This window comes from Centroberyx affinis, unplaced genomic scaffold (assembly GCF_046629955.1).
Source record: "Centroberyx affinis isolate AG114_WGS23_722 - 3 ecotype Tasmania unplaced genomic scaffold, CSIRO-AGI_Caff_v1 ptg002296l_1, whole genome shotgun sequence".
NCBI lineage: Eukaryota > Metazoa > Chordata > Actinopteri > Beryciformes > Berycidae > Centroberyx > Centroberyx affinis.
This window is the reverse complement of record NW_027280570.1, coordinates 36,224-63,166: the sequence shown is the minus strand read 5'-3', so window position 1 is coordinate 63,166 and position 26,943 is coordinate 36,224. Positions and strand designations below refer to the sequence as shown.

At 42.2% G+C, this 26,943-nt stretch overlaps 2 protein-coding genes and 2 non-coding genes across 4 annotated transcripts; 2 read left to right on the top strand and 2 right to left on the bottom strand.

The window, feature by feature from the left end:
* Positions 1-2,705: 2,705 nt before the first annotated feature.
* On the bottom strand, positions 2,706-5,985 carry LOC139655532 (calcium-binding protein 2-like). The gene is made up of 7 exons (XM_071532975.1): positions 5,903-5,985; positions 5,435-5,585; positions 4,270-4,300; positions 3,897-4,040; positions 3,408-3,517; positions 2,936-3,083; positions 2,706-2,824 (listed from the first exon to the last, which is right to left on the bottom strand). Exons 1-7 carry the CDS (start codon positions 5,983-5,985, stop codon positions 2,796-2,798), a joined length of 696 nt encoding a protein of 231 aa, XP_071389076.1. The 3' UTR covers positions 2,706-2,795.
* Positions 5,986-9,594: 3,609 nt separating this feature from the next.
* On the top strand, positions 9,595-9,758 carry LOC139655535 (U1 spliceosomal RNA). Its single transcript, XR_011696069.1, has one exon. It is a non-coding gene; the product is annotated as a U1 spliceosomal RNA (small nuclear RNA).
* Positions 9,759-11,741: 1,983 nt separating this feature from the next.
* On the top strand, positions 11,742-11,905 carry LOC139655534 (U1 spliceosomal RNA). Its single transcript, XR_011696068.1, has one exon. It is a non-coding gene; the product is annotated as a U1 spliceosomal RNA (small nuclear RNA).
* Positions 11,906-13,090: 1,185 nt separating this feature from the next.
* tmem88b (transmembrane protein 88 b) lies at positions 13,091-20,555 on the bottom strand. The gene is made up of 3 exons (XM_071532974.1): positions 20,137-20,555; positions 17,458-17,868; positions 13,091-14,286 (listed from the first exon to the last, which is right to left on the bottom strand). Exons 2-3 carry the CDS (start codon positions 17,860-17,862, stop codon positions 14,002-14,004), a joined length of 690 nt encoding a protein of 229 aa, XP_071389075.1. The 5' UTR covers positions 17,863-17,868; positions 20,137-20,555; the 3' UTR covers positions 13,091-14,001.
* Positions 20,556-26,943: the final 6,388 nt, after the last annotated feature.

The window sequence follows — 26,943 nt, the reverse complement described above, 5'->3', positions numbered from 1 at the left end:
ACAGAAGAAGCGCGTCAACAAGTGTTACTATCCAAGCAGTCGACCTGCCGCTCACGAGGATAGTCAAGATAGAAGAGGCTGACCGACCGACCGACCGACCTACCTACCACTAAAAGAAGGAAGGAATGGAAGAAAGGAAGGAAAGGTTAAAGAAGAATCAAGAAGTATGGAAATGGAGCAGTTGCATAGCGTAATGAGACTGGCAATGAAAGACGGGAGGAGTAGCTGTCTGTCCACTACCGCTAGTTGTGTTCTGGACTGTACAACAAAGGATGTTGTGATGTGAGTTTGAGTGACTATGATAGTTGGACGATACACACACATGCATGATGTTTTGGTCGAAGCTCAATTACCATCTTTGTGCTGACTACGCAGCTTGCCACACACACAAAACGCACTTGAATCTATCCATAATGGTTTCACAAAGCTGTGGAAATAATGCAACATGCATAATTATACCATTTGGTGGGTGATTTAATCCAAAGCAGCACCTTACAGTTCCGGGAGTGCATCCATTTTTAGTGTGTGTCATCCTTGGGAAAACTGAACCCCCTCAGCCTGACCAATGTGAGCGCCGTGAGCTACAAAGAACCACAATACATATAATGCATTCTAAGCAAAAGCGCACAAAGTGAAATATTTAACAAAACAAAGTTGTCAGATGCGAGGAAGACTTAAAGGCCTATGTTTACAAAAACCTGCTTATTGGAATCTGACAGTCGCTAGGTTTACAAAAGCTAGTCCAAACATTCCCTTAAGAGGAGAAAGAGTGGAGGAGTCAATGATGTCAGAAATAGGAAGTAGGACGGCCAATGGGTAGTTTCAGAGAGCGAGATGTGAAGCAAGAGGGATACACACTTCCATCTTTGCTTAAATCCCCTTATGCAGATGACACTGCCTTCGTTTTGGTTAAGCGTGATTTAGCGCGTCAAACGTTTTGGAACAGAATTTTTTTTTTGTGATTGATTTATTTGATCTCATGGACTGAGCACAATATTTACCTTCTTGGTAAGCTACTGGAAGTGTCTTAAAGTTAGTGAAAAACATTGTTCTTTTTGCAGTTGCTCCCATTTAGCACATGCATGGTGACCCGATGTCTGCTGCTGGTCACTGGCCAAATGAACATAAGTTAAACTTGATATGGTTTGGTGACGTCAGCTATGATCTTTTCTTTTTTTAACTTGGCCATCAAATTTTTTTTTTGTTGAACCTCCTGTCACTGCATTTAGATGTGCACATATGTGGGATTTCCCATAATTGATAGAAGGAATTGAAGACTGTTTTCCTGTAATGGGACGATGGCTAGCTACATTTCTGTTTCTTACCCATTTTCCTCAATTTTGAACTAGATGAATGTGATCAATAATTTGTCCCTTCTTTACTCTCAAACACTGAAGTGACCAGATCTATTTTGTGCAAAATAGTAAGACAGTAAAGTGAAAATTCTCACTGTGCATGTGTTAAAGCCCAGTCCCTGACTCCTGTGACGGCAATGCCTCATCCATCTCTACTCCACCTCTGAAACACTGATGCCTGTTTGGCAACCATTTTCTATTTTTTCCCCACTCATGTGACTTTTCTGCTTTTTTAGGGGGTTGAGTTTCTCTTATTTATTTTTCATTTGTTTCTTGTCTGACAATGAGACTTTCATTTCTGCAGAATACGTATGCTGCATGATATGTTGGAGATTTTGCTGACTTGTGTGCACATATAGTTTGATATTATAATAATATATAGGTTAAGTTACCAGTAGTGTTAAGCTTGTAGACTTTCAAATAGGAGACAAGTTGACATTCTGCTCATGGTTGGCACCACTAACAAATGTTGGCCTTGTCAAGCTAGAGCACGATGTGGGATTTTCTTCTGAAATGTGACTTTTTCTTCCTGACACACCTGCACCATGGTTTTGGATTTGCAAATGCTTCTCCAATACTAAGGATAGTAGACTTGACAAAGCTCAAAGCTGCATCGCCATTAGCAAGTGACAGGGGTGACATGAGGTTAACTTATATTGTTTAACTTATCTTCTCTAGATCAGTGGTTCTCAACCTGGGTGTCGGGACCCTGCCAGAGATAATTCTGGGGGGGTCGCAAGATGATTTATGGGGTATGAAAACAACATGTTTCCATACGAATTTAATTTTTGGATTTTTTTGGCTACTTTTTGATTTTTTCCTGTGAAATACTGAATAGTTTTCAGCTTCTTGGGCTCCTCTGATAATCAAACAATCTGAAAAGGCAAAATCATTCTTTAGTTGAACTGTTCAACACCATATGCACACCTTCTTGGGGTCACAAGCAGGCATCGGTTTATTTTAAGGGTCACAAGCCAAAAAGGTTGAGAACCAGTGCTCTAGGTGAGGATCATTACTTTATCATTTCCATTTTGTTTAACAATGGCCTGGACGTAATGAGAGAAACGTTTTAGGAATAAAGTTAACGTAATAAGTTTCAGTGTGGTCACTTCATTCACTGAGTTGTGTCATGTTGCTTCAGCCAAAGGTAAGCTTGAAAAACTCACACAGTTTTGGTTTCTTTATTAAAATAGCAAAATATTTCAATCTTATTTACACATCATATCACTGCAAAAAGTCCATGTATCTACCAGAAAAACACAAATACCACTATTAACTCTGTTCACACATTGATTGCAGAGTTAGGCACACATTATGTTGTCGAAGGCTATACCTACAGTACAGACACAAGTTACCAAATGGTGGGTATATGCATAGAAAGACAGTTGTGTTTACTGTATGTGGAATGATTCAGAAGTATTGCCAAAGTCCTTTCAGCAGCTAGCGAATGGAGAGCATCATCACAAACTCTGAAGAAAAGACAAGACAAAACAGAATGCGTCAGGTCAGTACACCAAGTTTATCTGACAAAAGAGGTGTGTTAATGAATCCGTGTTGATGCGTGTGCTGCTGCTTCTCACCTTCAAAGTCAATGCTGCCATCTGCGTTGATATCCAACTCCTTGAGGATCTCCTCCAGTTCTCCTTTCTTCAGCTTCTCCCCCAGCAGGGTCTTGACTGCCTCCTTCATCTCCTCCTGGTTGATCTTCCCGTCTCCATCCACGTCGAACTGAGAGAGGGAAGAGATAATGAGATGAAAATCGGAGGAAGTCTTTAAGTCAAGGTGTAAAATGTCTAAGTCAGAGGGCGGTGTCTGGAGAGAATATGAAAGGAAATCTTGCAGCAGGGCTTCTGTCAACTCCCATCATCATCATCCATCTAATTCATTCTAATTAATTGATCAACCCATATTTACATTCACTGACTGACATGCATAAAACCTGATTTCCCGTCTTTTTAGGCCCAGCATGTCAGCTCACATCATAAAAATTCATCCATTCTCACATCTGCATTAAGTAATTAGATGGATTCCTTGTTTAAACAACTGACTGACCTGTACAAAGGCTGATTGGAGCTCTTTGAGTCCTAACATGTCAGCAGTCTCTCCCATCATCCTGGGTCCCATCAGCTCAATAAAGTCATCAAAGTCCATTAACCCGCCCACTGTGGAGAGGAAAGAAGACAGGGGCCAGGAAATGGAGGAAAACAGTGTTCAGAGACACAAATAAGCAAACAAAAAAAATCTGCATTTTGTTTTATGTGAGCTGACCACTCTGCTCCAGCATTGAAGGGGTCTGGGATAATACTTCTAGGAAGGAAAAATTAGAGCATTTTTTACATGAATTTCCACTTTTTAGATAACGTTCACCATTTTAGACCAAAGTCCCAAATAAACATATTTTGAATAAGATTTGTGGCAGAAGAATATGAGTACAAAAAATAAAGGGGGGTGAATACTTTTACTGTAGACTGCCATCCCTCTCTCTGCTATGGTTCACTTGATCTCGACAGAATCTTTTTTTGTAACGTATCAATGACTCACTCCTCATCTTGATCTGCTGTACTATCTCCAGCAGCTCCATCTCTGTGGGCATGTATCCCATGGTCCTCATGCATTCAGCCACATCCTTGTAGTTCAGGTAACCATCTTGGTCATAGTCAAACTCCTTGAAGGCCTCTGACAGCTCTGCGAGAAAGGTCAGGGGGTCAGGACAGAGAGGATGACCATTCCAGGAGTGGTTTATCAGTGCAAACTGGCTGAGGTTTATGCCACTGCATGTGTGTGCACCTGTTTTCTGTAATATTTCAGCATTCAAAACTGGGCTCAGAGCTTTAGGCTTACTGACATTCATAGTGATCTATTAATATATAATGATACTTTGAGATGAGCATTGACCTGTGGCTGTGATACTCACCATCCAACTCAGCCTGAGCCAATTCTCTTTCCTGCAGAAAGACAACAAAACAAATGTGTTGAGACAAGAGGGACAGACAAGAATGACTGTTGACAGCAATGAGCAAATGCACACACACACATACTAGAAGTGTCAATGTCTTGTAATACAGTGCAAAGTACAAGAGACAATACAATGCTCCACACTGGAAAAAGATTAAATATTTTTAAGTTTAATCAACGAAGTGTTTTGACAGTCTCTTCATCTGGTTAAGCTTAATGAATTGTGGCATTAAGCCTCAAGTAATGAGCTATTAATACTGCAGTCACACCAGGCTTAGTCTCTGGGAGGCTAACCACCTACCTACTGCTGGCTTAACACACACACACACACACACACACGCACACAAACATGCACAGTAATAGCGGTACTGCAAAGATCAGGAACTAAGCTGTAAGCAGGCAACCTGATTTCCACCTGACTTCTGAGACTATTCTATTCTACCTGATCTCTCAATGTCTGATGTCTAAGCAAAATGTTTTGTTCTATTTACAATGCTTGTAAATTTCCTGTATCTAGGAAGTTATACACAGTCGATCACATTTACAACCAATTTTTGATTGAATGCTGCTCTATTGCACATATTTTACATAATAACACATTTGGAACTTTCTAGATATTGGAGTAAACGCAGTCCTTTAAACTGTTCAGTTTAAGATCAGAGTGTTTTAAATTGTCAGAGAGGTAAAGCTGTTTATGTTCAGCTGTAAAACATTTTTTTTTTTTAAAACAAACACAAATTTGAGTTGAAAATAACTCTGTCCAAACTCGATAGGAGTGAGAGAATTGGTTTCAAATGTAGAAAACCAATCACAATTCTTAGTAGATTCAGTCACTGCAGCTTTGGCTGCTCTGACACCCTATAGGGCTTTGCAGTTATAGGTCAAAGGTCACAGGGTCAGGAACCACAATAGCATTCCAGTTATACTCTCGAATCACAAAATGGGGTGAAAGTACTGGCCTCAGTCACACACAGTGTAAGTGGGCCATCTACCAATCAAGCTGCAAGCTTTGGGTCCCGTCTTTGGTCCACTCTGTTATTTTAGGTCTGTCATTTGCTATAGGGCTACCTGGAAGTCCCACAGACTTCCTAGAGGTTTCTATTCATATCAGCTGCTATACGTACCGCCCCGAAGACGCTGTTGAGCACAGAGTTGTACACTTTGTTCATGCTCTCAGTGCTTTTCTTGGACTTCTTTGACGATTTCTTGGGTGCATCAGAGATGGATTCTGATGAGGACTCCTTAGCCATGGCGGATTTTGAGGCGTCATCTTTACTGCGAGGTGGAAAATAAAATGATAAAAGGCACTGGGGAAAATGTGCACATCCAACAGCTCAAGGAAGACAAGAAGAAGAGTTGGAAGAACTGGAAACTTCACGACTACAGACCAGTGAGCCTAAGGTCAATTCCTGCCTTTGTGTTTTATACTTAAGAGGTTTTCCTAGGGTCACTAGCTTGGTTGTGGGCATCCTAAGGCCACATACGCTCTCTGCAAAGGTTAGGTACACCTCCTTAAATTGTTACTGTGTCACACTCACAGAAAGATACACAAATACAGTGGGAATCATGCACAGGTATGAATCTAATCTTACCCGTCTGCTGACCCAGCAGAAGCAGCAGAGGTGACAGAGTTGACAGACGTTGTGGAGGGGGTCCTCTCCCCTGCCTTGGACATCCTATGGGTGAACACAGGCACAGGTCATGTATCTAAAGGGAACATTCACGCCAAATCAGAATCTGCATGTGTTATGTGACATGCTAAAGAAATATGTTCAAAAACCTCTATCTAGCCAGAAGATGATATCCCAGTTCTGTCCAACATCTTAAATGTGACACCAATTACTTCCCTGCAATTTCCTTACCTTAACTCCCTCTCTTGAACGGTGAGAAATGAAAACGACAAAGAAGTCGAGTAACGCGGCCCTGCTTGTCCTCGTTCCACTAGTGTTGCGAATGATTGCGAAGTGTCATCCTGCTCTCCTGTCCTCTCTCCCTCCCTGTTTTCCTTCCCCTCCCCTCTCTCCCTTCCATCAGAGAGGCTTAACAGGTAATTACCTGGCTGAACGTGCAGCCAGAGATTAGAAAGCAAAACGTGTAGCAGCTATGTGACTGATTTGACTTTAGAGGTCACTTGCTGATTATTTACAACATTGTACTGCTCCCCCAAAACAGCATTTCTGTGATTCTCTTTACAACCTGAAATGATTAATTAGCTTCAGTTTCAAATAGACAAGTAGTGCTTGAGATCTTGTTTTTGCATATTGTTCCTCACCTTGCAAAGTATCTCTTGGTCTTGCAATGGAAATGTGGCAACTTTTGAGTGGCCGGTGACCACTTCATTCAAATTTAACCAAAACCTCTAAGGAAAGAGGGTTGTTTAGGTGAATGCGAAGGTTTTCTGAGTAAAGAAATGTATATGCACATTCAGTGTGAACGATGATGTACAACCTAATTAGCTATCTTAATAAACAGCAAGGAAATTCTAATCAAAAATATATCTTTCACAACAGTTTCTGATCATCATGAGCTAGTGCATTTTCTTTCACTCTGTTCAGTTACTGGCCACAGGCATCTGCCATGAGAGTGTCTAGTGTGTACAGTGTGGATGCTATATTGACAAAAACAACATTTTTGGACTGGAAAGTGGACCTCACAACCAGCAGGAGCTCAAGGCCACACCAGCCATCACAGCTACAGAGCACCACAGGACACAGGAAATAACATCAGAGGAACTGAGAGGTTCCACCCAGTCACCCTCTCTAGTTGGTAGAGAAAAAGGTTCAACTCGAGTGATCCGTCAGGGGTCTTCAGAAACTGCTTTTTTTTTAGCTAACATGAGACCCTGTGCAGCCCTGTGCAGCCACAGGCACAGTGGTTGACCAGTGGAACATAACTGCAACTTTAAAGAAAGAGTGCAACCAGTGGAAGGGTTTACTGAGTGAGCAAGTCCGCTTAGAACAATCCCAGGATCCTCCGGTGGACTTGGCACAGCATGAGACACCAAGTGCTGAGCAGGTTGATGTATTATTCTGTGGTAGATCTATGATATGGCTGGCAACACAACATGAATTCAAACTTTTCTTCACTCAGAGGAGTAGCCAGTCAGCTCTTAGAAGGAGACTCACTGCTGTGTTGTGTAGCCTACTCTGCTTACTTGACTAACTACAAGACTGGCAAATAACATTTCCACAAGTTACAAAATGGCACAGAAATAAACAATGGAAAGAGATATATGTAGAAAACTAATATTGAAGCTGCTGTTGAATGGATTGGAAAATTTGTATCAGTTATTTATTACCCTAACCCTAATTGCTATTGGGAGTTTTGGTGTGTTTGTTGTTCACAAGTGTTTATCTTCTTTAAAATATGTATCTGATGATATCACCCGCTTCCCAAACCCCAAGTTGGCCTAAGCTGGTTTCAACCAGCTATCGACACATAGACCATACGTCACCGCCCCACCCCTAAAAAAAAACCAAAAAAAAAAAACACACACACACTGTAGTAGTCACGTAAGATAGTCTAAGTGTTTTGCCAATTTGCATGCTGTTTCCTTTTGTTGGCATTGGAATTGGTAGGTTGTTAAAACATAATTTGGAATAACGTGTGCTTATTTCTGGTGGAATGACCGGGTCATGAACTGAAGACAGCTCTTTGGAGTTAATTGGACGAGTTTTTGACTTGGCCCATCGCCTCGTTCATCATCAAAGGTGAGGTCTGCTGCCGAAGAGGTCATCTGTAGCACATGGTATTTAGCTTAGCTTAACTTGGTATTGCAAACGGTTTTATGAGGCTACAGCTATATTGTAACTATGCTTTTATATGACCACTTGACTTTAGTTGATTGTCCTAATTGACGGGGACTATTTTATCGTTGCGGAACGTTTTTTTTTAGCAGGCCACAAGTGAAAATTGAACTTGTTGTGGATGACATCGTGCAGGCAAAGAAAATGTCAACAGGTGGTTGCACTCCGCAACAGTCGCAATTGGCCTCCTCTGCCCTTTGAAAAGGACCGACAAGAAAATGTAGGAGCAAATGGCCCGCGGCGCCCCTAATTATTTATTTGAACTGAGGTGTGTGCAAGCAGAAGACGCCGTCGAGATACAGTCCTCTACCGCAAAATGCAAAGTAAAGTAGCCTATAGAATGTAAACAAAAACAAGTGTAAAGAAAGCGATAAGATTTTATTTGAGATTGCTCCTTTTGATTTCATTTGACTTGATGTATGTATTTCAGTTTACTTGTTCGGAGTAAGCCACGCCAAGCCACATCAAGACATCAACAAATTGTGAGTAACCACCTTTACATGAAAGCCAATACAGTTTTGGTCATTAAATGAAGCCCCAATATTCACGTGACGGAGCATCGCTCAATTCATTGTTGTCGATCCCAGTAAATAGGTCAAGAGACGTGAGTTGTGCATCAGGTGCATGATCAGGTCGCCTATGGGTGCAGAGACTTTGATTCTCCACCAGCTGGCGCCAAAGAGCAATTTGTGACATGGAATGGGCCGAATAATACATTTTTAATCTATAAACAATTTAGTTCGCATAATTCGCTCTGTGTTGTCGCTTTGTTTGTTTTTGCATGCTATCCTTACTAATTTCCCCCTACTTTAGAATCAGTGGTTGTTTGACGGGCTGTGTGTCCAGCTGCTGACAATTTTTCAGAAACGAAGTAGAATTTCTATCTTTCTGCTGGTGTTAGACTATAAATGAAAAGGGGGATAATATTCGAGACGGTTTTAATTGAGAGGGACTTTGTTTAATGTTTCTGTTGAGAAAAGTATTGAAGTTTAGTTTCTCAGTATTTCCTTTGACCCTGCATCAAGTTGTAGACTGTATGGGTATTGTGTTGTCACCAAAACGTCATTACGTACACGACGTGAAAAAAGCTCAATGCGGAAGTTGAAACATTTAGTGACAATTAAAGTCACGCAATGAAACGTTTTCTGACCCAGTAGAAGACATTGGGCCTATTTAATAGTCTTAGTCGATTGTAATTATTAATTAGTGTAATTATTAGTCACTCTTAGATTGGGTAGTTGACTAACAGCCAACAGCTACAGCACGGCAATGCATGATGGGAAAGTAGAATAAGCTACAATATCAAACCAAATAAAATGGACTTTGCTTTGAAATCTTAGTAATACGCGTAGTATATACGCTTAAGAATGTTGTGACGGTACGTTGATGTAAATATGGTATGTCCTGTTAATTGCGGGCACCGTCCCGCACACTTGCATGTGTCTGAATGACTTGTCTATGTGTGGCGTGTACAACTCATACTTACCTGGCAGGGGAGATACCATGATCAAGAAGGTGGTTCACCCAGGGCGAGGCTCAGCCATTGCACTCCGGTTGTGCTGACCCCTGCGAATTCCCCAAATGTGGGAATCTCGACTGCATAATTTCTGGCAGTGGGGGACTGCGTTCGCGCTCTCCCCTGTATTCATGTGAAAAGAAAGATAATAGATAGCTGTGAAGATCACTGTTTTGTGGACGGTAGTATTTTTACCACGGTAGGCTATATTATCATGTAGCCTACTTGTAATTATGGTACAGTGTGTATTATTAAAGAGGATGACGAACAAAATCATTCTATGATACACTTTAAGTTATTGCTTATAGTAAGTAGTGTTATGCTATGTAACACACTGAATGTATAAGATATTAGGGACATCTTCCTGATACCGACTTGCAGCTCCTTTTGCACAATCTACATCTCAGTTATCCCAAAGCTTCAGAATCCTTCACTAACTCGTCTGCTTCTCTTGATCTACATCTCCTCCTTTGTGATTGGTAGAAATTTAATAAGGATAATCATAAGGAATAGTGGCTTCACCTAGTCGCTGTAGGCCTACTTCATAGAAAGGGTAAGTGGGTTTAATATTTTGTGCATTCAGTGTATATGCTGTATGCTGTATATTTAATTGCAGGATAACCCCATTAACGACAGTGACCTTGAAGAATATACAGACTTATCCTTTCAAAATATCACTTTAGTATTTGGACTTTGCTATTGGGACTTAAATGTGTTTGTTGTGCTCAATAGTAAATTTCTCTTCCTTTTAGATTTGTGTATCTGCTATGATGTCATTATAGTATTCCTATAGGGACTTCCAGTTGGAGCACCATCGAGTATACAGTGTAAAAAAGAAAATACGTACCCAAATGTTTGATTTCATTATCGAAATTAACTTGGAATATCTCAGAATCAAACCCGCATTTGCTCTATTGCGCAAGCACCGTTGTCCGCGACCCTGTGGTGCGAGCGTGCGTTTCCTCTAGCACGCGCTAGAGTTTTAAAATGAGCGATCCGTTGGTAACTGCCAAACTTTCCTTTACACATCTGAGTGTTTACATTGCACTAGTAATATGTGTTTCCAAAAGCTATTTCCATTTTTGAATTAATGTTTCTTGTGTGGAAAGGTGGCTTTCTTCGTGTTTATTATGAATTTTTGCATTCAGAGCCTATGGAATTTTGATCATTAAGCCCCAATATTCATGTGAGGGTCGAAACATGCAAATCCCAGTAAATAAATGGGGTCAAGACGTGAATGAGTAGCCTGTGTGCCTATGGGTGCAGTTAATTTTATTCTCCACCGGCTTGTGCCAAAGTCCAGTTTGTGAGTTAATGGAATAGGTACAATCAATTTTGAATTCATGAGCAATTTATTTCGCGCAATTCGCTTTTTTGTCACTCCGTTTGTTTTTGCATGTTATCCTAAGTAATTTCTGTAGAATCGGTGGTTGTTTAACAGTAGGCTGTGGTTCAACCCACGGACCATTTTGAACTTTTACATTTCTATCTTTCTGCTGGTGATCGAGTATAAATGAAAAGGAGGATAACATGTTTTAGTCGGGAGTTTGTTAAATGTTGCTGTAGAGAAAAATGTTGACGTTTCGTTTCTTAGTATATCCATAATTAGTGACGCATTACGTTGTATTCATACGGGTATTCAGTTGTCACTGAAACGTCAGTACGTAGGCCTACGTGATCGACGTGGAAAAGCTCATTACGGAAGTTGAAACATTTGTAACCAGTGACAATCAAAGTCACGCAATGAAACATTTTATGACCCAATAGAAGACATTAGGCCAATTTAATAGTCTTAGTCTATTATAATTATTAGATTTACATTGGTATAATTGACTAACACGGGAAAAAACTATTCCTGGAGTAACCACGTGACATCCCAGCCAACAGCTACAGCATGGCAATGCATGATGGGAAAGTAGAATAAGATACAATATCAAACCAAATAAAATGGACTTTTCTTTGAAATCTTAGTAATACGCGTAGTATATAAGCTTAAGGATGTTATGACGGTACGTTGATGTAAATATGGTATGTCCAGTTAATTGCGGGCACCGTCCTGTAGACTTGCATGTGTCTGAATGACCTGTCTATGTGTGGCGTGTACAACTCATACTTACCTGGCAGGGGAGATACCATGATCAAGAAGGTGGTTCACCCAGGGCGAGGCTCAGCCATTGCACTCCGGTTGTGCTGACCCCTGCGAATTCCCCAAATGTGGGAATCTCGACTGCATAATTTCTGGTAGTGGGGGACTGCGTTCGCGCTCTCCCCTGTATTCATGTCTAAGAAAAACATAAATGCTGAGCTTAAATGATGTAGTGCGATGGTGTATGATTTAGTGTTGTATTTAGTGTGTTATAGCTCTGTTGAAGTTTTAGGGGTTCCTATAGCCAAACACAGGGCAAATGTAATGTTTATAGTATGATGATGATGCCAGAGAAAGAACTGTTGTTGACCAAAATCATTATATGATATACAATAAGACTGCCATGCTTAGCCTACAGCAAATAGAAGCAAACAGGTTGAATGTGCAAAATACAAGGCACATCATCCTGATACTGAGTTGCAGCCACTTTTGCACAATCCACATGTCAATGGTCTCAAAGCTTCAAAATCCTGCTTCTCTTTCTCCTCCTTTGTGATTGGTATATTTAATAAGGGGAATCATTAAGGGATAATGGTTTTTACTGGGATTCACCTCATCAGTGCACTTCATGAAACAACTATGTGTCCCTAATATTTTGTATGTTCAGTGTACATGCTATAATGTTTATTTTTTATAATAACATTCTGGTACATACTGTATGTCAATGGATCGCAAACACAAATCTCTTCTGTCATGTGCTCACCACTTGGGGGAGCCATTCACCACTTACTGTCAAGCTTTCCACAGTTAAGGTTTTGTATGTTCAGTCACAAGGCTTTGGCTACATACAGTTTTGTATTCAACTACACATTCAAATCATAATCTGTCATACATAATTAAAACTTATTATTTCCTAAAAACATATTCCACAGAACACTGATGGCTGTTTCCATGGAAAAGATGTGTAGCTTTGTGGCATTTGACAATTACACTTATAATTTCTAAAAAGGTCAAGGGCTCAAGTAGAAAAGTTTTTTTAGGGATGTTCAAAATCACAGGAATATTAGCACATTTCCAAATTAATTTAAGGGACTACTTTCCTTCGTTTGAACAGACAGGAGCAAAACCAGTTGGCATAGTGTGTGTGTGTGTGTGTGTGTGTTTGAACTGTGTGTACATTCGCATCGGTGTTGGCTGATGTTCGTTTTACTCACTCTTTTGCCAGGAACAATCTTACATAATCCTTTCCTGTCCCCCATTGTAGACTAAGAGTTTATTCTCACGACCATCCCTTTCTAATATAGGACACAACTCAAATTGATTCCAAAAACTTTATTTGTAAAAAGGAAATATACAAGGAATTGCAGTCACAGTCTGCAACAAAGCAGTATACAAAACTACACTACACAAATAATTGTAGGTTTTTCTTAATATGTAAATGCGATAAGATATAATTGTGTTTAATGTCAATACAACCTTAGTGAGGTGTGCTATTCTTAAATTTCCTGTACATCTTTTCTAATGTTTCATTCTGGAAATTAAAGGTTGGTTGTAGTTCAGATTAGATGTCTTGCTGTGATTTTATTGACTTGAGTGATTCTGCAATTCAATGTTACATGTTGCTTTTTCACATCTATGATCATTCACATAAAAACACATGTATATTTGACCTAGGGATGTAGCTCAGTGGAAGAGTGGATGATTTGCTTGTAGTAGGTCCTGTTTGTCAATCCTTACTGTAACTGGAAGGTCAGAGTTTAATTTCCAGTAACAGCCAGTGTGTCCATCCTTGCCGGGTTGTCCTTGAGCAAGACCCTGAAGCAGCCGCCCCTGACCACTGACCCCTCTGGTGAAATGTGCTATTGTATGCATGTCTCAGAGGAATAATATGAGCAAACAAAAATTCCTTAGTACACCGTGTGTACTTTCTTTGAACAATATATCAATAACGTTGCACTGAAGTTAAGGCAAGGGAGGTTTCTTTATTCGTCTGAGTAAATCTGAGTAATTATTTCGAATAAAGCCTTAGTGACGTATCTTCCAGGATGTTCGGCTGGCTGCTGTAGTAATTGTTTTTTACTTCCTCCCTTCTGTGGTGCTCTTTTCCCTGGTCCTTACATCTCCTGCCTTTTTTCAGGCTTAGTCACCCCCGTCCACCCTCTCCCCCCGTTCTCGCGTTCAATCCCTTCCGCATATTTCCGATAAATCCCCCATCCAACCTCCGCGGTCCACCTCACCTCTCTATCCTCCATCTCTGTCTACATCTCTCCCCCCTCTCCTATCTCACACCCAGACCTTTCCCTTTCCGCTGCCCTCCGCTCCCTCTCGGCCGCCGCAGCAGCCGGCGCCCAGGCCGCGGTGCTGGGTGGCGGGCAGGTTCTTGTAAACGGCCCGGCTGTACGGGATGAAGCAGAGGCCCAGCTGGAGGTTCCGGGCCAGGCGGCAGTAGGCAGCCAGCGCCAGGACCAGCAGAGGGGTGACCAGGAGGAAGCCCACCACCAGCAGAGCCACGCAGCCCCCGTCAGTCAGCAGGTCTGAGCAGAAGGGGGACGTCCCATGGGGGCGAACCTGGGGAAACGAGAGGAGAGAGGCAGCAGATGGGATGATATGGCACCATGATGGCCTAGCAGTTAGTGAGGTCATTCCCCAACCAGAGTGAAAAGGTCGGAGAAGAGAGTTTTGTTATACCCTGCCGATTCCTGAGGGAGAAATTCTCTTTTCGCTTGTCCCTTCCACAGGGTGGTCAGAGGTCAGGCTCAGCTACAGAACAGGATTCAGAGTCTTGCTCCAGGACACTACTCACTACATAGCCCTGCTGTGACAGTTGTGTTGGAAAATTATGCAATACTAAAGCAGGATAGAAACAGTGTGGGGTACTTGTATTAATATGCACCCACATTTTTCATGACTAGCAAGCACTTTTATATTGGATATGGATGTACAGATTGGGCAACATTATGCATTACTTTCAGTATTTTTGGGATGTCTTTTCATATATGGAACATCATCCATTTAAATGAATGTGTGAACTGCAGGGAAGAACAGAGGATAAGGACAGGGGGTGATGTGCTCTATGTGGAATGTGTATCTGAGGTGAGGACAGATAGCAGTTGGTGAGACAAACACACATGCACTGAAGCACTACCCTACTCAAGCTTGTTCATGACAAAAAAACAGGAACACGCTAACAGCAGTTGTGAAACATCAGCATCTCTGTATCCTGTGCATAAATCGGTGTTGACGAGTAATAGGCTATTGCCTCTGCAACTGTTGCTGAGCAACAGCATAGGGAAAGGAGGTGAAAGGGTTTAGTAAGAATGGGAGAGGAATGGAAAGACACAGGGGCTGAATCATCCTTATCTCCCTATGAGCTAGGAACAGTACATTAGAGTGGAGGAGGAGGAGGAGGGGAGGTGCAAGGAGCGAAAAGGTTTGCGGGAGTAAGAGAGGAGTATTTATTGTAGTAGAAGGCGTAATCTCGAGTTGCAAAGTCAAAAATTCATGTATTTTCTTTTTTTTTTTCAAAAGACTGCAGGGTTCCCACACAGGTCTGAAAATGAATGGAAATAGAATTTGGTCATTTGCAGGTCTTGATAAGTTTGAAAATTGCACAAAAGTTTGGAATAGTATAGAAAAATATTGTTAATATTTGTTTATTTGTGAATTATAATCGGCATCTATAGAGGAATTATAGTGTAGTTAGTAGGGACAAGACAACTATTTGCGTAAATCACACTGAAACACCAAATTCTTTTATTAAGGTGTGGAAAAAGTATAGAATTTAGAAGCTGAATCTGTGTAGGAACCCAGAGTTTGGCCAGAAAGTAATACCAGGTAGAGAGGGGAGGCAAAACATTTAGTGGAGAGAGAGCGCAAGAGAGAGAGATGGTTTTAACTACACAGGGGAGGAAAAAAGGCAAGGGAGGGTGAAGGGGGGCAGGGTGGGTAGGAGTTGTAACAGATAAGCCTCACCCAAGTATGCCCATGTTTGTTTTTACTTGGTGAGGCCTCCTTCGTGGCTCCAGATCAGAGCCAACTTTTTCGGGGGAAAGCCCTCTTACAGCATACTCCTTTTTACTCATGCGTATGCTTGAATTGGATGCGTCTTTGGACCACCATTGCACATTGAATTCCATCAAATGTCTTGTTCATGTGACAATCTTAAAAATCTTGGAAGTGGAATCAAAGCGCCCTACACAGCTCGAGGAACCCTCAATACTACCCTTCCTCTTTCTCCACTTTTTCTCAGCCCTTTTTTTTTTCTTTCGATTTCTCCCCCTCTCTCCGTCCTCCCAGGTCCTGGTTAATCCCTCTCTAAGCTGGTGTCACATGAGGTCTAATTGGTGGGAGTGGGGGAGAACAGAGAGAATCCTGGTCTCTCTGGTCATTAAGAAGGTGGTTGGTTTGCAGAAATCGCGTCGGTACCTATTCAAAGTCTCTGAACCATGATGACTTATTGGGGGAATCCAGGATACGGTTTACTGATTAATAGGTTGAGTAGGTTGTTTGTGTGTTGTTTTAATGCGTTCAGTGGCTCTCATCACATTATGCGCTTGTATGTCCAAATTTTTTCTCTGTTGTGTATGCCCAAGAACCCGTTAATCCCCAGCCGTTACCAAGCTGTCTTTAAAGTTTTCATCTCTTGACATCAGGCTCCCTAGACTCCTGACCCATCGTCCACTCCACTTCACCCATCTCCTCGACATCTGAGGGAACCTCAGGCTTATCAGATTATAAAACCTCTTATCACAGACAGAGCCAAACCCCACCCTAAGCCCCAGGCAGAACTATTTCAAACACGTGGATGAAAGTTGTGAGATGAGGACTTGCAGGCCTTTCCTAAAGTTGTGGATGTAGCCGTCTCTCTGTCCCATTCATCTTTCAATTAGATGCAGCAAACGCGTGAATATTTGCTCTCACTAAGGCACACATTCACTCACTCTCTCTCACCAAAGAGCACACTCGTACAAATAGGTGAATAATGTGAATAGCACAGAGGAGGAATGCTGGCGTCTTGGAGAGATGCTCATTGAAAGTTGGGGTATACGAACATTATAGACCAAAGAAGAAAGAAAGAAGACAAAGGCACTCTCAGAAAAAAAAAATCCAAAGCCTTTATTGTAATTGCTAATGCATAGTTTCGTATCAGAGAATTAAAAAGGCAATGTGTTGCTGCCCACACAGGCATTCCTCAAGGTGCAAACACTGCACCCTGTTGCTCTATTATATTCAATGCTATGCTTCAGCCATTGAAATAAAGGCTTTTTAATGTTTTCTGAGAGTGCCTTGGACTTTGTGTTTTATTCTTCTTTGGTCTATAGGTGAATTATGTGTCTGATAATAGATTGGAGATGACATTGAAGAATTTTGCAGGAGGAAATTATTCCCCACTGAAATAATACATCCAGTCAACATATTTCTGCACAAATGTGTGCCAAAAAGTATTTGCTCTTGCTCAATACATTCTCCCACAGGACAGATGGGAAGCCTAAAGCTGGGACGGTGATAGCGTAAAGCCTAGAGAGATGGTCTTATGAAAGGTGGTCTTGAACCAATGACCAGAAAGGTCATTGGTTCAAATCCCTAAAGAAGTGAACAAGAAATACTCTTTGCCCGAAGTGGTGCACTGGATATAAAGATGATGAAATAAAAGTTTAAAATATGGACAGTATATCTTCAGTCTCACCCCCACCCAACCCATCCTCCCTCCTCCCTCCTCCCTCCTCCCTCCCCTCTTACTGTGGAGTGGCAGAGGAAGCCGAACACCACCATGACAATGGCCGGCGTCAGGATGGTCCCGAACACCAGTCCGGCCAGGCAGGCGTTGATGGCGGCGATCACCAGGTTCTGAGCCGTCACCAGCACCGAACACGCCCAGCAGTCCAGGGACCCGCGCAGCTCCAGGGGGGCCTCGCTGCCCCCGCCCCCGCTCTCGGCCGCAGAGTACGGAGGAGGCACCACCACGCGTGAGGGCGTCTCTACCCCGCCGCTCATGGCAGCGGTGGAGGCCAGGGAGTTGGAGTGGTGGAGGTGCTGGTGGTGGTTGGGGTGGTGGTGGTGGTGGTGGTGATGCGGGGGCAGTTCCTCCGACAGGTCCAAGGCCTGGTGGTGGGCTCCCTTCTCTAGAGTACCAGTCATACTCATAGTGAACTGTGGGCAGAGGAGACATTGGGGGCGGAAGAGAACGTAGAACATTTAGCAAAATTTGTGACAGAATTCAGTGTGACAGCACAGCTTTGCCTGTTTGAAGTTTGAATGTCAGTCAGCCCCATTTTGCATGTTTGGAGCGTGTTATTCCTGCATCTAAGTAGAGTGCATGTCTTAAGCAAGAGAACGGACGAGCAAACTGGATGAGGGGACTAGTCTGGTGCCGTGGTTGCACAATACTTTTGAACGTAATCAAACTCCAGTCTTCAAAGGCCTTGTGGCTCTGGGTTCACTTAGAGGTTGGAGGTCTTATCTATACGAGCAGGAAGCCAGCCTCGTGTGATGCCCGTCTACGAGGTGATGATTATCAGAGAGCTGATTGGCCAGAAGGAAAGGGGCCCATAATTACTGTATGTAGATGTGTACCAGAGAGATGAAGGGTAAGCGGTATCAAAGCGTTTTTGTATACGTGTGGGTGTTGCCTGCACGTGTGTTTGTGTTTATGCATGTTCTTGTGCCTGTGTTGTAAATGGAGGTTGTATAGAGGACGGAAGTTCAGCCCCCATCATGGATCTAGAATTCTAAAAAATACACTTTAGGACTTTAGGATTTTTCTTCACTTTTATGTCCCGCCACCATGTTACATATACATGATAAAAACTTCATACTTACACCACAGGTTCCCCCTATAGAGTAGATGGTCTGATTAGATTTTGGAACATTTTGCTGCAAAACTGCATATCACTGAGACTCTTGTTTAAGTAAAATCTTTTGTGCAAGATTGTCACAGATAATATGCTAAATTAAGGGCAAAACTGGTAGAACATAGCAAACATAACTCATCTCCCATTCAACAAAAAGTCCTCCAAGGTTCATACACTTGTTATTCCGAGGCAAGCACCACCATGGAAGTTCTGCTCTGAGCCAAGCTCCATCAGTCTGCATTCACAAAATGCTACGACAGCTTTTAAGCGGTACGCAGCTGTGTCAGGTACAGGATGTCCTCCCAGGGTCAAGAGACAAGTGTTGCCCCAGCCAGCCAGGGGACATCTCTGAACAATAGGGCCAGGTCAGCTGCCAAAAATGCCACAACAGTGGAAACACCCCAGTAAGGATGACACAATCAACCCGTCAGTCTGCCCAGTAAGCCAGCGGGTCAGACAGACAGACAATGAGACAGTGGTTCATTCAGCCAATCCAACAACCAGTCATCCAGCCTTACTGGTCTCACTTCTCGAGACGGTGTTCCTGTTACTCAGAGACCATGTCTTTTAGCCCAACTCGCCACTCAATTAGATAGTCCAGCCAGTAACATGACAGTAATCAGCCAGTAAGAGACCAGACAGCCAGAAAGGAGCACAGAACTGCCTTCCCCAGCACTATCAATCTCTCTGTGCTAAAATACTCCCCTTGGGTGGGATGAACTACGGTTGGGTATTTATTGGGCAAACAAACATTTCATGGTGAAATGGAATGGATAAAAGCACTACACACTTCTTCATGTCACGTTCCTTCTTTACACACACACACACACACACACACACACACCTGAACATGAACTGACAGAGGAAGACATCCATTACGGTGCCGTCCTTGGTGCTTTAGTGTTGTTTATTTTCCACGTCTCTCTCCCATTGTTGTCTTAAGTGTTGTTTTAAGGTGGAAGGTGACGCAGGAACGGCTGGCAGGAAAGTCTGTGTGCGCGCGTGTCTGTGTGTAAGATGACTCATTGTGCCCCTTGCTGAAAATACATGTGGCCGCTCCACCCACTTTACTCACTGTTCTTGTTATTCTTTGAATAGCATTTCTTTGAATAGCACGTCACGTCATTGTTTGTCCCAAACCTGGGAATTCTGGCTACTGGGTATATTGTGCAGTGACGTTAATGTAGCTACCATATGGTGACATGGAGTCGCACAACCACACCTCCTTGACTGGTTTTAAACTTTTGCTGTCATATGTGCTTACCATCAAGTACTGCTGAACACAAGATGCCTGTCTCGTCCCTGTAGCATTATCATGCTTGGATGCTGCAGGGAGAATTTCTATTGTTCTATTACTCTATTGTCTTGAACAAAGCAGCTGCATTAATTTATCCTGTGTTTCACAGAGACGCATTTTATTCATCGCTAGTAGTTTACAATGAACAACAGTAAAGAAGCACTTTGAGCCGATTTTCACCGCAATCAGTTGACATTTTAGTGGAATGTAGTGGTATATTTAAATATGATTTAAAATGTGTCTGAACTATGCAGCTGCACTTCTACTCACATTGTGGTATGGGGCCCGGTTGACCTCTTGCTGTTCCTCCTCCAGATTGTAACTGCTTCTCCTCACTTTTGAAGATACCAAGGAGCTTTAGTCCAGTCAATTCTCCAAGCAGATGTTCTCACCTCACACCTCAACAAACTCTCCTTAGTTTTCTCTTTATTCTATCCTTTTCAACCCAGAGCTCCTCTCTCCTGGATCAGGGTCGGTCTCCCCCTCCTGTCGGTGTGTTTTTGAGGGGTTCCTTCCTACTGCCTTATCTATCAGTGGTGGTATGCTGGTATGCTGGCTTCCTGCAGCTCCGCTCTCCCGCTGCTTCTTCTCTCCACTATCCGGAGTTGTCAGTGGAGCTGATTAAGTCCCGGGTGTCTCTGGCTTTTTCCACGTGCAACAAGAAGTCACTATACTCTGGCAAAACTGTCGATGCTCTTCCCTCAGCTGCTGAAGACAACTCAAGTCTCAGCGGCTCTGGTCTTTCTCTTTTTAGAGGTCTTCCAAACCTCCCTCTGTCTGTCTGTCTGCCTGACCCTCCTCCTTTTACCCCACTCCCCCCATTCGATGTGAGTATGTAGTGCCGTCTCTCCTTCCCTCCCTCTTTCTCCCGCGCGCTCTCCATCCATCCTTCTCTCTCCACCCACTATGCTTAACTATGTTGAGAGTTATCACCCCCCCTCCTCGGCTCCCTTTCTCCAGCAACTATGCTCAGTTAGCGCATGCATTCCACCTCCCATATCCAGGACATATAAGACCCCCCCCCCCCCCCTTCCCTCCTCTCTCTGTCCCTGTGGCAGTGGGGGCTGGGTGTTGGGTGTTGGGGGTCAGAGTGAGGCGGCTTGCCTGATAAGTTGAGGTTCAGGAGAGCAGAGTATGATGGGGGAAGGGCAGCAAAGGCAGACTTGGTGTGTGTTTATTTTAACAGCGGGAGAGAAGAGGTGGCATGGTGCTGAATGCATTATTCAGCCTTTCAAGGCTGCTTTTGATGTGTTTTGCTGTTGTTTTTTCACTGTGGTTTGTCATTGATGTGATGGTCATGCATAAGCTTTTGAATGTTTTTAAAGGTGCTATGTGTGGCATCGTTACCTGTCCTCTCTTTCCCTGGCATTTGTTTTGAAGAGCAAGAAGAAATGAAAGAGCTGCAAATTGATAGTTTTCGGCCCTTCACTCCTGCTACCATCTGCCAGAAACTCTGAAAGCTTTATCTCTTTTTGTGGTGGCAATCATTTATTATTGCTAAAATGCTACATGTAGCACCTTTAAATAGTAAGCTCATTGATTCATGTATGGAAATTTCTTCCAGGAAGGTCAGAGGTCAGGGCCAGCTACAGAGCAGCACCTCTGGAGCTGGAAGGGTCTTGCTCAAGGACACCTCAGCAGGGCGGATGCTGGGTGACGGGAGGTCTTGAATCCGGGTCCTCCACTTGAAGGACGCTCTCTCTAAACACTAGGTCACCTTGCTGCCCTCAAAACATCTTGTTTTTAAGTACTTGACAAACTAGAACCTTCATTCTTGATGGATGGAGGGCTGAACGTGTAGAGAAAGAGTGTAAGCAACCTATGATGTAGTGGCTTGCATGCTTTATATCAAACTTATATGGTTTGGAGGCAGTCAAATTGTCTCAGAGTAGTGTAGTTTTTAGGGTGGAGATGGGTGGTTCAGTCTTCATTTCAGCTGAGAGAAGTCAAGACCCGGGCTTGAATAAGATGAGCAACAGAGGGATTGACAGCAGTTACATGATGTGGAGATGTAAGAGATGCTGTAAAAACTAGCAAGAGATGTCAATCTGTCCTGTTTATGTTTTATGATGAAATTAAAGCGCAACATCAGGACTCAGATAAAAACCGCCGCCGGAATATGGGATTAGAAAAGGAGGATGAAGTAAAAAGAACAAAGAGAGTAAGGAAGGGGGATAATCAGTTAAACGATAAGAAAAGATCAGAGCATAAGTTCAGTAATTACTCTTGTCTGATCCTGATTTTCTACCCTCTTTCCTCTGCTTTGAGCCAGCTGGGTTTATTTACTTTTAGCCCTTCTTTGGTCCCCTTGCTGTGCTTGTTTATTTTCTTAGCAGCCCCATGGGCATAGAAACCATAGAGGGATTTTTAAGTTCTCTTTCACTCCTACAACAAGATATAGACCCTAAATGATGAGTCATCTGGATGTACCTACATGTAACAGCATGATGGACTGCAGTGGCAGGATAAGGTGGAGAAGTGAATGATATATTAGTATTTTAAATGTGTTCAGACAAGCCTGGTTGGATAATTTTTTATCATTTCTATCTTAACTGTTTAGTCAGTGAGTGAGTGAGTCGGTGTTGGGGTTTATGTTTGTGGAGGTTTGAGTAAAAAAAGAATCAATTCAATTAGAGGTGTGGTAGGACTTTTTTTAATATGTTTCTGCTTGTTATCTAGGTTCATACACAGACACTCATACACAAAGAAATACTGATAGTTGAGGAGTAGAGGAATGGGAGCTTAATATGCAGCAACACAGATCATTGGGCTTCATTAACAAGATACCGCAACACACACACACACACTCTCATAGAAGTGGGACAGGTGTTAACTGCTGCCTGCTATTTATATATTTTTATTTGTTTTGATTAATTCCATTTTTAGTCAGATGCTTTGCCAATAATGTTCTTGAAACATTGATGCCAATAAGGCAAAATTGACTTGTGGGATTGAGAAAAAAAAAAGATGAACTAGCAGCGTTCTATGATTACACACTTTACTAAACTGAGCAGTCAAGTCAGAAAAGGACCAAAGCAACCTTTCAGAGTATTTATAGCATTAACTGGTGGAGTGGCATGAAGAAATTGCAATTCCACTAGATCCCCAGCAGTGTTTGACATCGGCGAGCCAAAATGCTGTTATGTCACTGCTGAGAGACTTGTGCATCGTTCACGTGTTCCCCTAGGGAAACTTATCGTTACAGTTGGAATAGGTAAAACGTAATCTTTCCTCTCAAACTCGGCAAGAGCAGCGTAAACAAACTTCAAAGCTTTGTCCGTCATGATTATACCATGTGGTGAGTGGAGCTGAGGTATTATGTCTCTGCGGAGGGAACGGCCTCTTCCCCCCTCGTCATCACCTGACTCTGGCGGGGGGACGGACAGGCGGACTGAGGGTCTTCCTGTGTGGGCTGAAGCAGGATTTCCTCCGGCCTGTCCAGTAAAGCTCTGTCCCTCGCCCGGCCCCGCGGCTCCCGTCTTGACCTCAGGTCATGGTGACCTGCCAACGCTCTGTCGCGCTGCTTGGCTAGACTGCAGGTGTTTACAGTCAGGCCCAGGGGCCAGGGGCTGGACTCACACAGCTGCTCTTCAGACACATGCTAAGAAGATACCTAAGGTGCCATGTAGGAAGTTCACTAATATTTTCTTTAGATCAGTCTCATCTCTTATGAACTTCTCTTGATTTCTTGCTTATGAACGTATCAAATAGAGCCTACCTAGCAACCCTGATGTGAACAAGCATAAACGGACAGAATGTATTTTCTGTAAAAATGTGTATAATGTGTTGGATTGCTTGATGCTGTCTGCTAGCTATAACAATATAACCTTTTGTTGGTTTGAAAATTTAAATCCACCCGTGCAACCTTTTAATAAGAAAATGTTAATGGTTATTTAAGGTGGCTATATTTGTGATTTACTTAAATAAGTAAGCATAGGAAAAGGCTGAGACACTGGTTACTGGCTTTTGATTAAAGGCCTATTAATTGTGTAATTTGCTAGCTGAGACAGTAAAAATTTGAAATGTAAGATAAATAAAAGTACTAATACCTTTAAAATACCTAGGCTACTTGTCTAAAATCAGAATTTAGGCTTACCTTTTCACTGCAACAATTGTAAGACAAGAGGAAGTTCAAGCTGAGAAACAAGACTGTGTCTGTAGTGATGTCTGTGCTGTTCTGGTGTATCGTTAATGGACTAGATTTTACGAAGCCACTCCTCCAGGCACGTGCACTTGAACATTTTTAACATTAGGGCAACATCAGGGTGTTGTGTTTACACTAACAAATTTGATAAATTTGCTTTCAACAAGCCCATTAATCTGTAAAAAAAAAAAAAAATGTAGGAAGCAAAATAAGAAAGTTAAGAAAATACTTAAGAACAATTTTGATGAATATCAACTTTTCACAACTTATTTTCTTAAGAATAAAGTTATGGAAAAATAGCTCTAGAAGATTTGTTTTCCTAAGAAGGTTTTGTAAATCTGGTTCCCGGATTGTAATGGAGGTTAAAACCACCTAAACTCAGTCAACCTGCCTTTTAAAGCTGATATGAATCTTTGGTATAAACACAGCTCTAGTAAGACTGATGTAGGATATATGAAAACGGGATCTTTTCATGAGTATGAAGTGTGGCATTCCTGGAAAAAAAGCATCTCTTCCTATATAAATAAAGGTTAAAAAGTGTTATTGGTCACAGACTCGGTGTTGAATTATCAGCAAGGAAACTGAAGTCTGGCCGGTCTCTCTACTGCTCCCTGCTTTTTCCTGCTCCGCTATCTGTGAAGCTTTGCTGTTCGCTCGACCTCCTTCCTCAGTTTACCCTGGATGCTGTGTCCAAATGGAAACCTTTCTGTCAACTCCGGCCTTATTTTCTCACACGCATATCTAACAATAGCGAGCAAAAGCTGAGGGCGTGAATGGGAGAGCAGCGCCAAACATACGCCACAGCCAGGCGATATGACCTGTTATTGTAGGAGGCCGGCGGAGCATAGACGCGTTTAAGGTACAACATGCAGAGGTTGATTCTAGCGTCCAGTCTCACACGTTTGGGGCCGGTGAGTAATCTGCAAGCTTCCTGATATAAATGAGATGAATGGCAGCTGAATGGCAGCTGAATGGCAGCTGGGCGGTGCAGTGAGAAGGGAAACTGTCCTTCAGCCAGGGGGCATGGGGTCAAACTACTGTTATCACCCTGCTGAAGTGTCTTTGAGCAAGACACTGCTGCTCTGTAGCTGAGCCCGACCTTTGACCTCCGACTGGTGGAAAAGAACTTCTCCTTTGGGGATTAGTAGCAATAGTGAGGAGGATTCAAAGTTCACCACTAGTGATGTATTGTTGAAGGCTGTGTGTGCAGCTTCTTTCAGTCCCAACTATTTCTATCAGGTTTAATTAGAACAGCTGTTTTAGGATGAAGTTGGGATTTTAGGACGGAGGCCCTAAGCCACATACAGAGTAGAACAAGGTGATGGTAAGATATTAATATAAAGGAGCCTCTAAAGCTCACTTACCGTGTGAAGATGTTACACTGCTGATTTATATATGGTGAGATGAAAGTTGATCCCAGAATAAGGATAATGCAGTTGAGAGAACTAATTAATACATCTGAGGGTAATGGATACATCATCCTTTAGAGAGCGTGTGATATCATCTTGAGACGGGGTTTTTTCTCCCCTTCTGAAAAAACCCCCCAAACCTTCGCAAGGCCAAGCTGTTCAAAGCAGCAAGAGACAAGAGTTTACTGCCTGTAGAAAAGAGTTACTTCCCCTATAGAACTCAGTTTCCCATGATCCTGTACACCCTCTTACTTGAACTTTCACCTGCCACTTCACCTCAATACCAAGCTGTGGATGATTAGGTCTGATGCACTCAGTTTGTTTCCAGTAAATGACAAATGTAAGTGATGATTTACCTTTTGAATTATGTTAATTGTTGATGGTAAAGATAGATGTTGAGTAAATGTACATTTGTTAATAGATGCCTGATGCACTGAACTGGTGTTTGGATATGTCTGCTGTAGTCATTACCAGTTATCTGTAGTGTTATATGTAGTATTTGTAGCTGTTGTTCTAGATTGTTTGTAGTCTAAGCAGTATCTATGTAGGTAAGTTACAGTTTAACTTAATTCAATAATTCTTCAGGTACCTATAGTAATGTGCACATATATGTGTTCACAATATCTGAAATGAACTTGATTGAGGTGATTATTCTGTTTATTGATTATTGTATTTGTTTCTCTTTATTTGTATTGCTCACACACACATACACACACAGACATGTATATTACATAAACCATAAACAGACTTTGATGCATCCATCTGGACTGGACTGTGGGACGTCTTTCTTACAACCTGACCGTTGTACCATGGTGGTGATAGTCTCCTGAACACCCCTTTCTAACACTGCCACTAACTTCAGATACAACAGCCGTGACTAAACGTCTTATTATTATTACATCTCTTGGATGTACCGGTCTTCAGAAATCTAGAGCTCTTGATACCACTGTATTGCAATTACATTCATGAAGTTATTGCTGAAACCAAATACCTTTCACACTGGTCTTAACAAGTCATTTAGTCTATTATTGAGCGCAAAAGTAAAAATTTTCTTAAAATAAGTCAACAAATCTGCCAATGGGGTTAGATAATTTCACTTGTTTCCAATGCAAATCAACTTGTTTCAAGAGTTTCGTAGAATCAAGTGTCATTTTCTTGATAGTAGTGCAGTGAGCTGCCTTATTCTGACTTCATGATATTGACTAATTTCTAGAAAATTCCTGAAACAAATGAAACTGCAGTGGAAACAAGTGGAGTTATCTCACCTCACTGGCAGACTTTTTCTCTTTGTTTTAAGGAAAATAAGGTTAAATAGGAGTCTAAATGACTTGTTAAGATGGACTTTTTTGCAGTGTATAGGCTAAATCGTGTTGTGACTTAACCACACTGACTGTGCAGGGATGTAGTGGAGGGCAAACCCACCTAAACTCAGTTCAATAGAGTTTACCCCCTTTTTAGACTGACATAAAACTTAATGATCTAAATCCACAGTATAGAGGATAGGCATATGATGAGGCATATGAC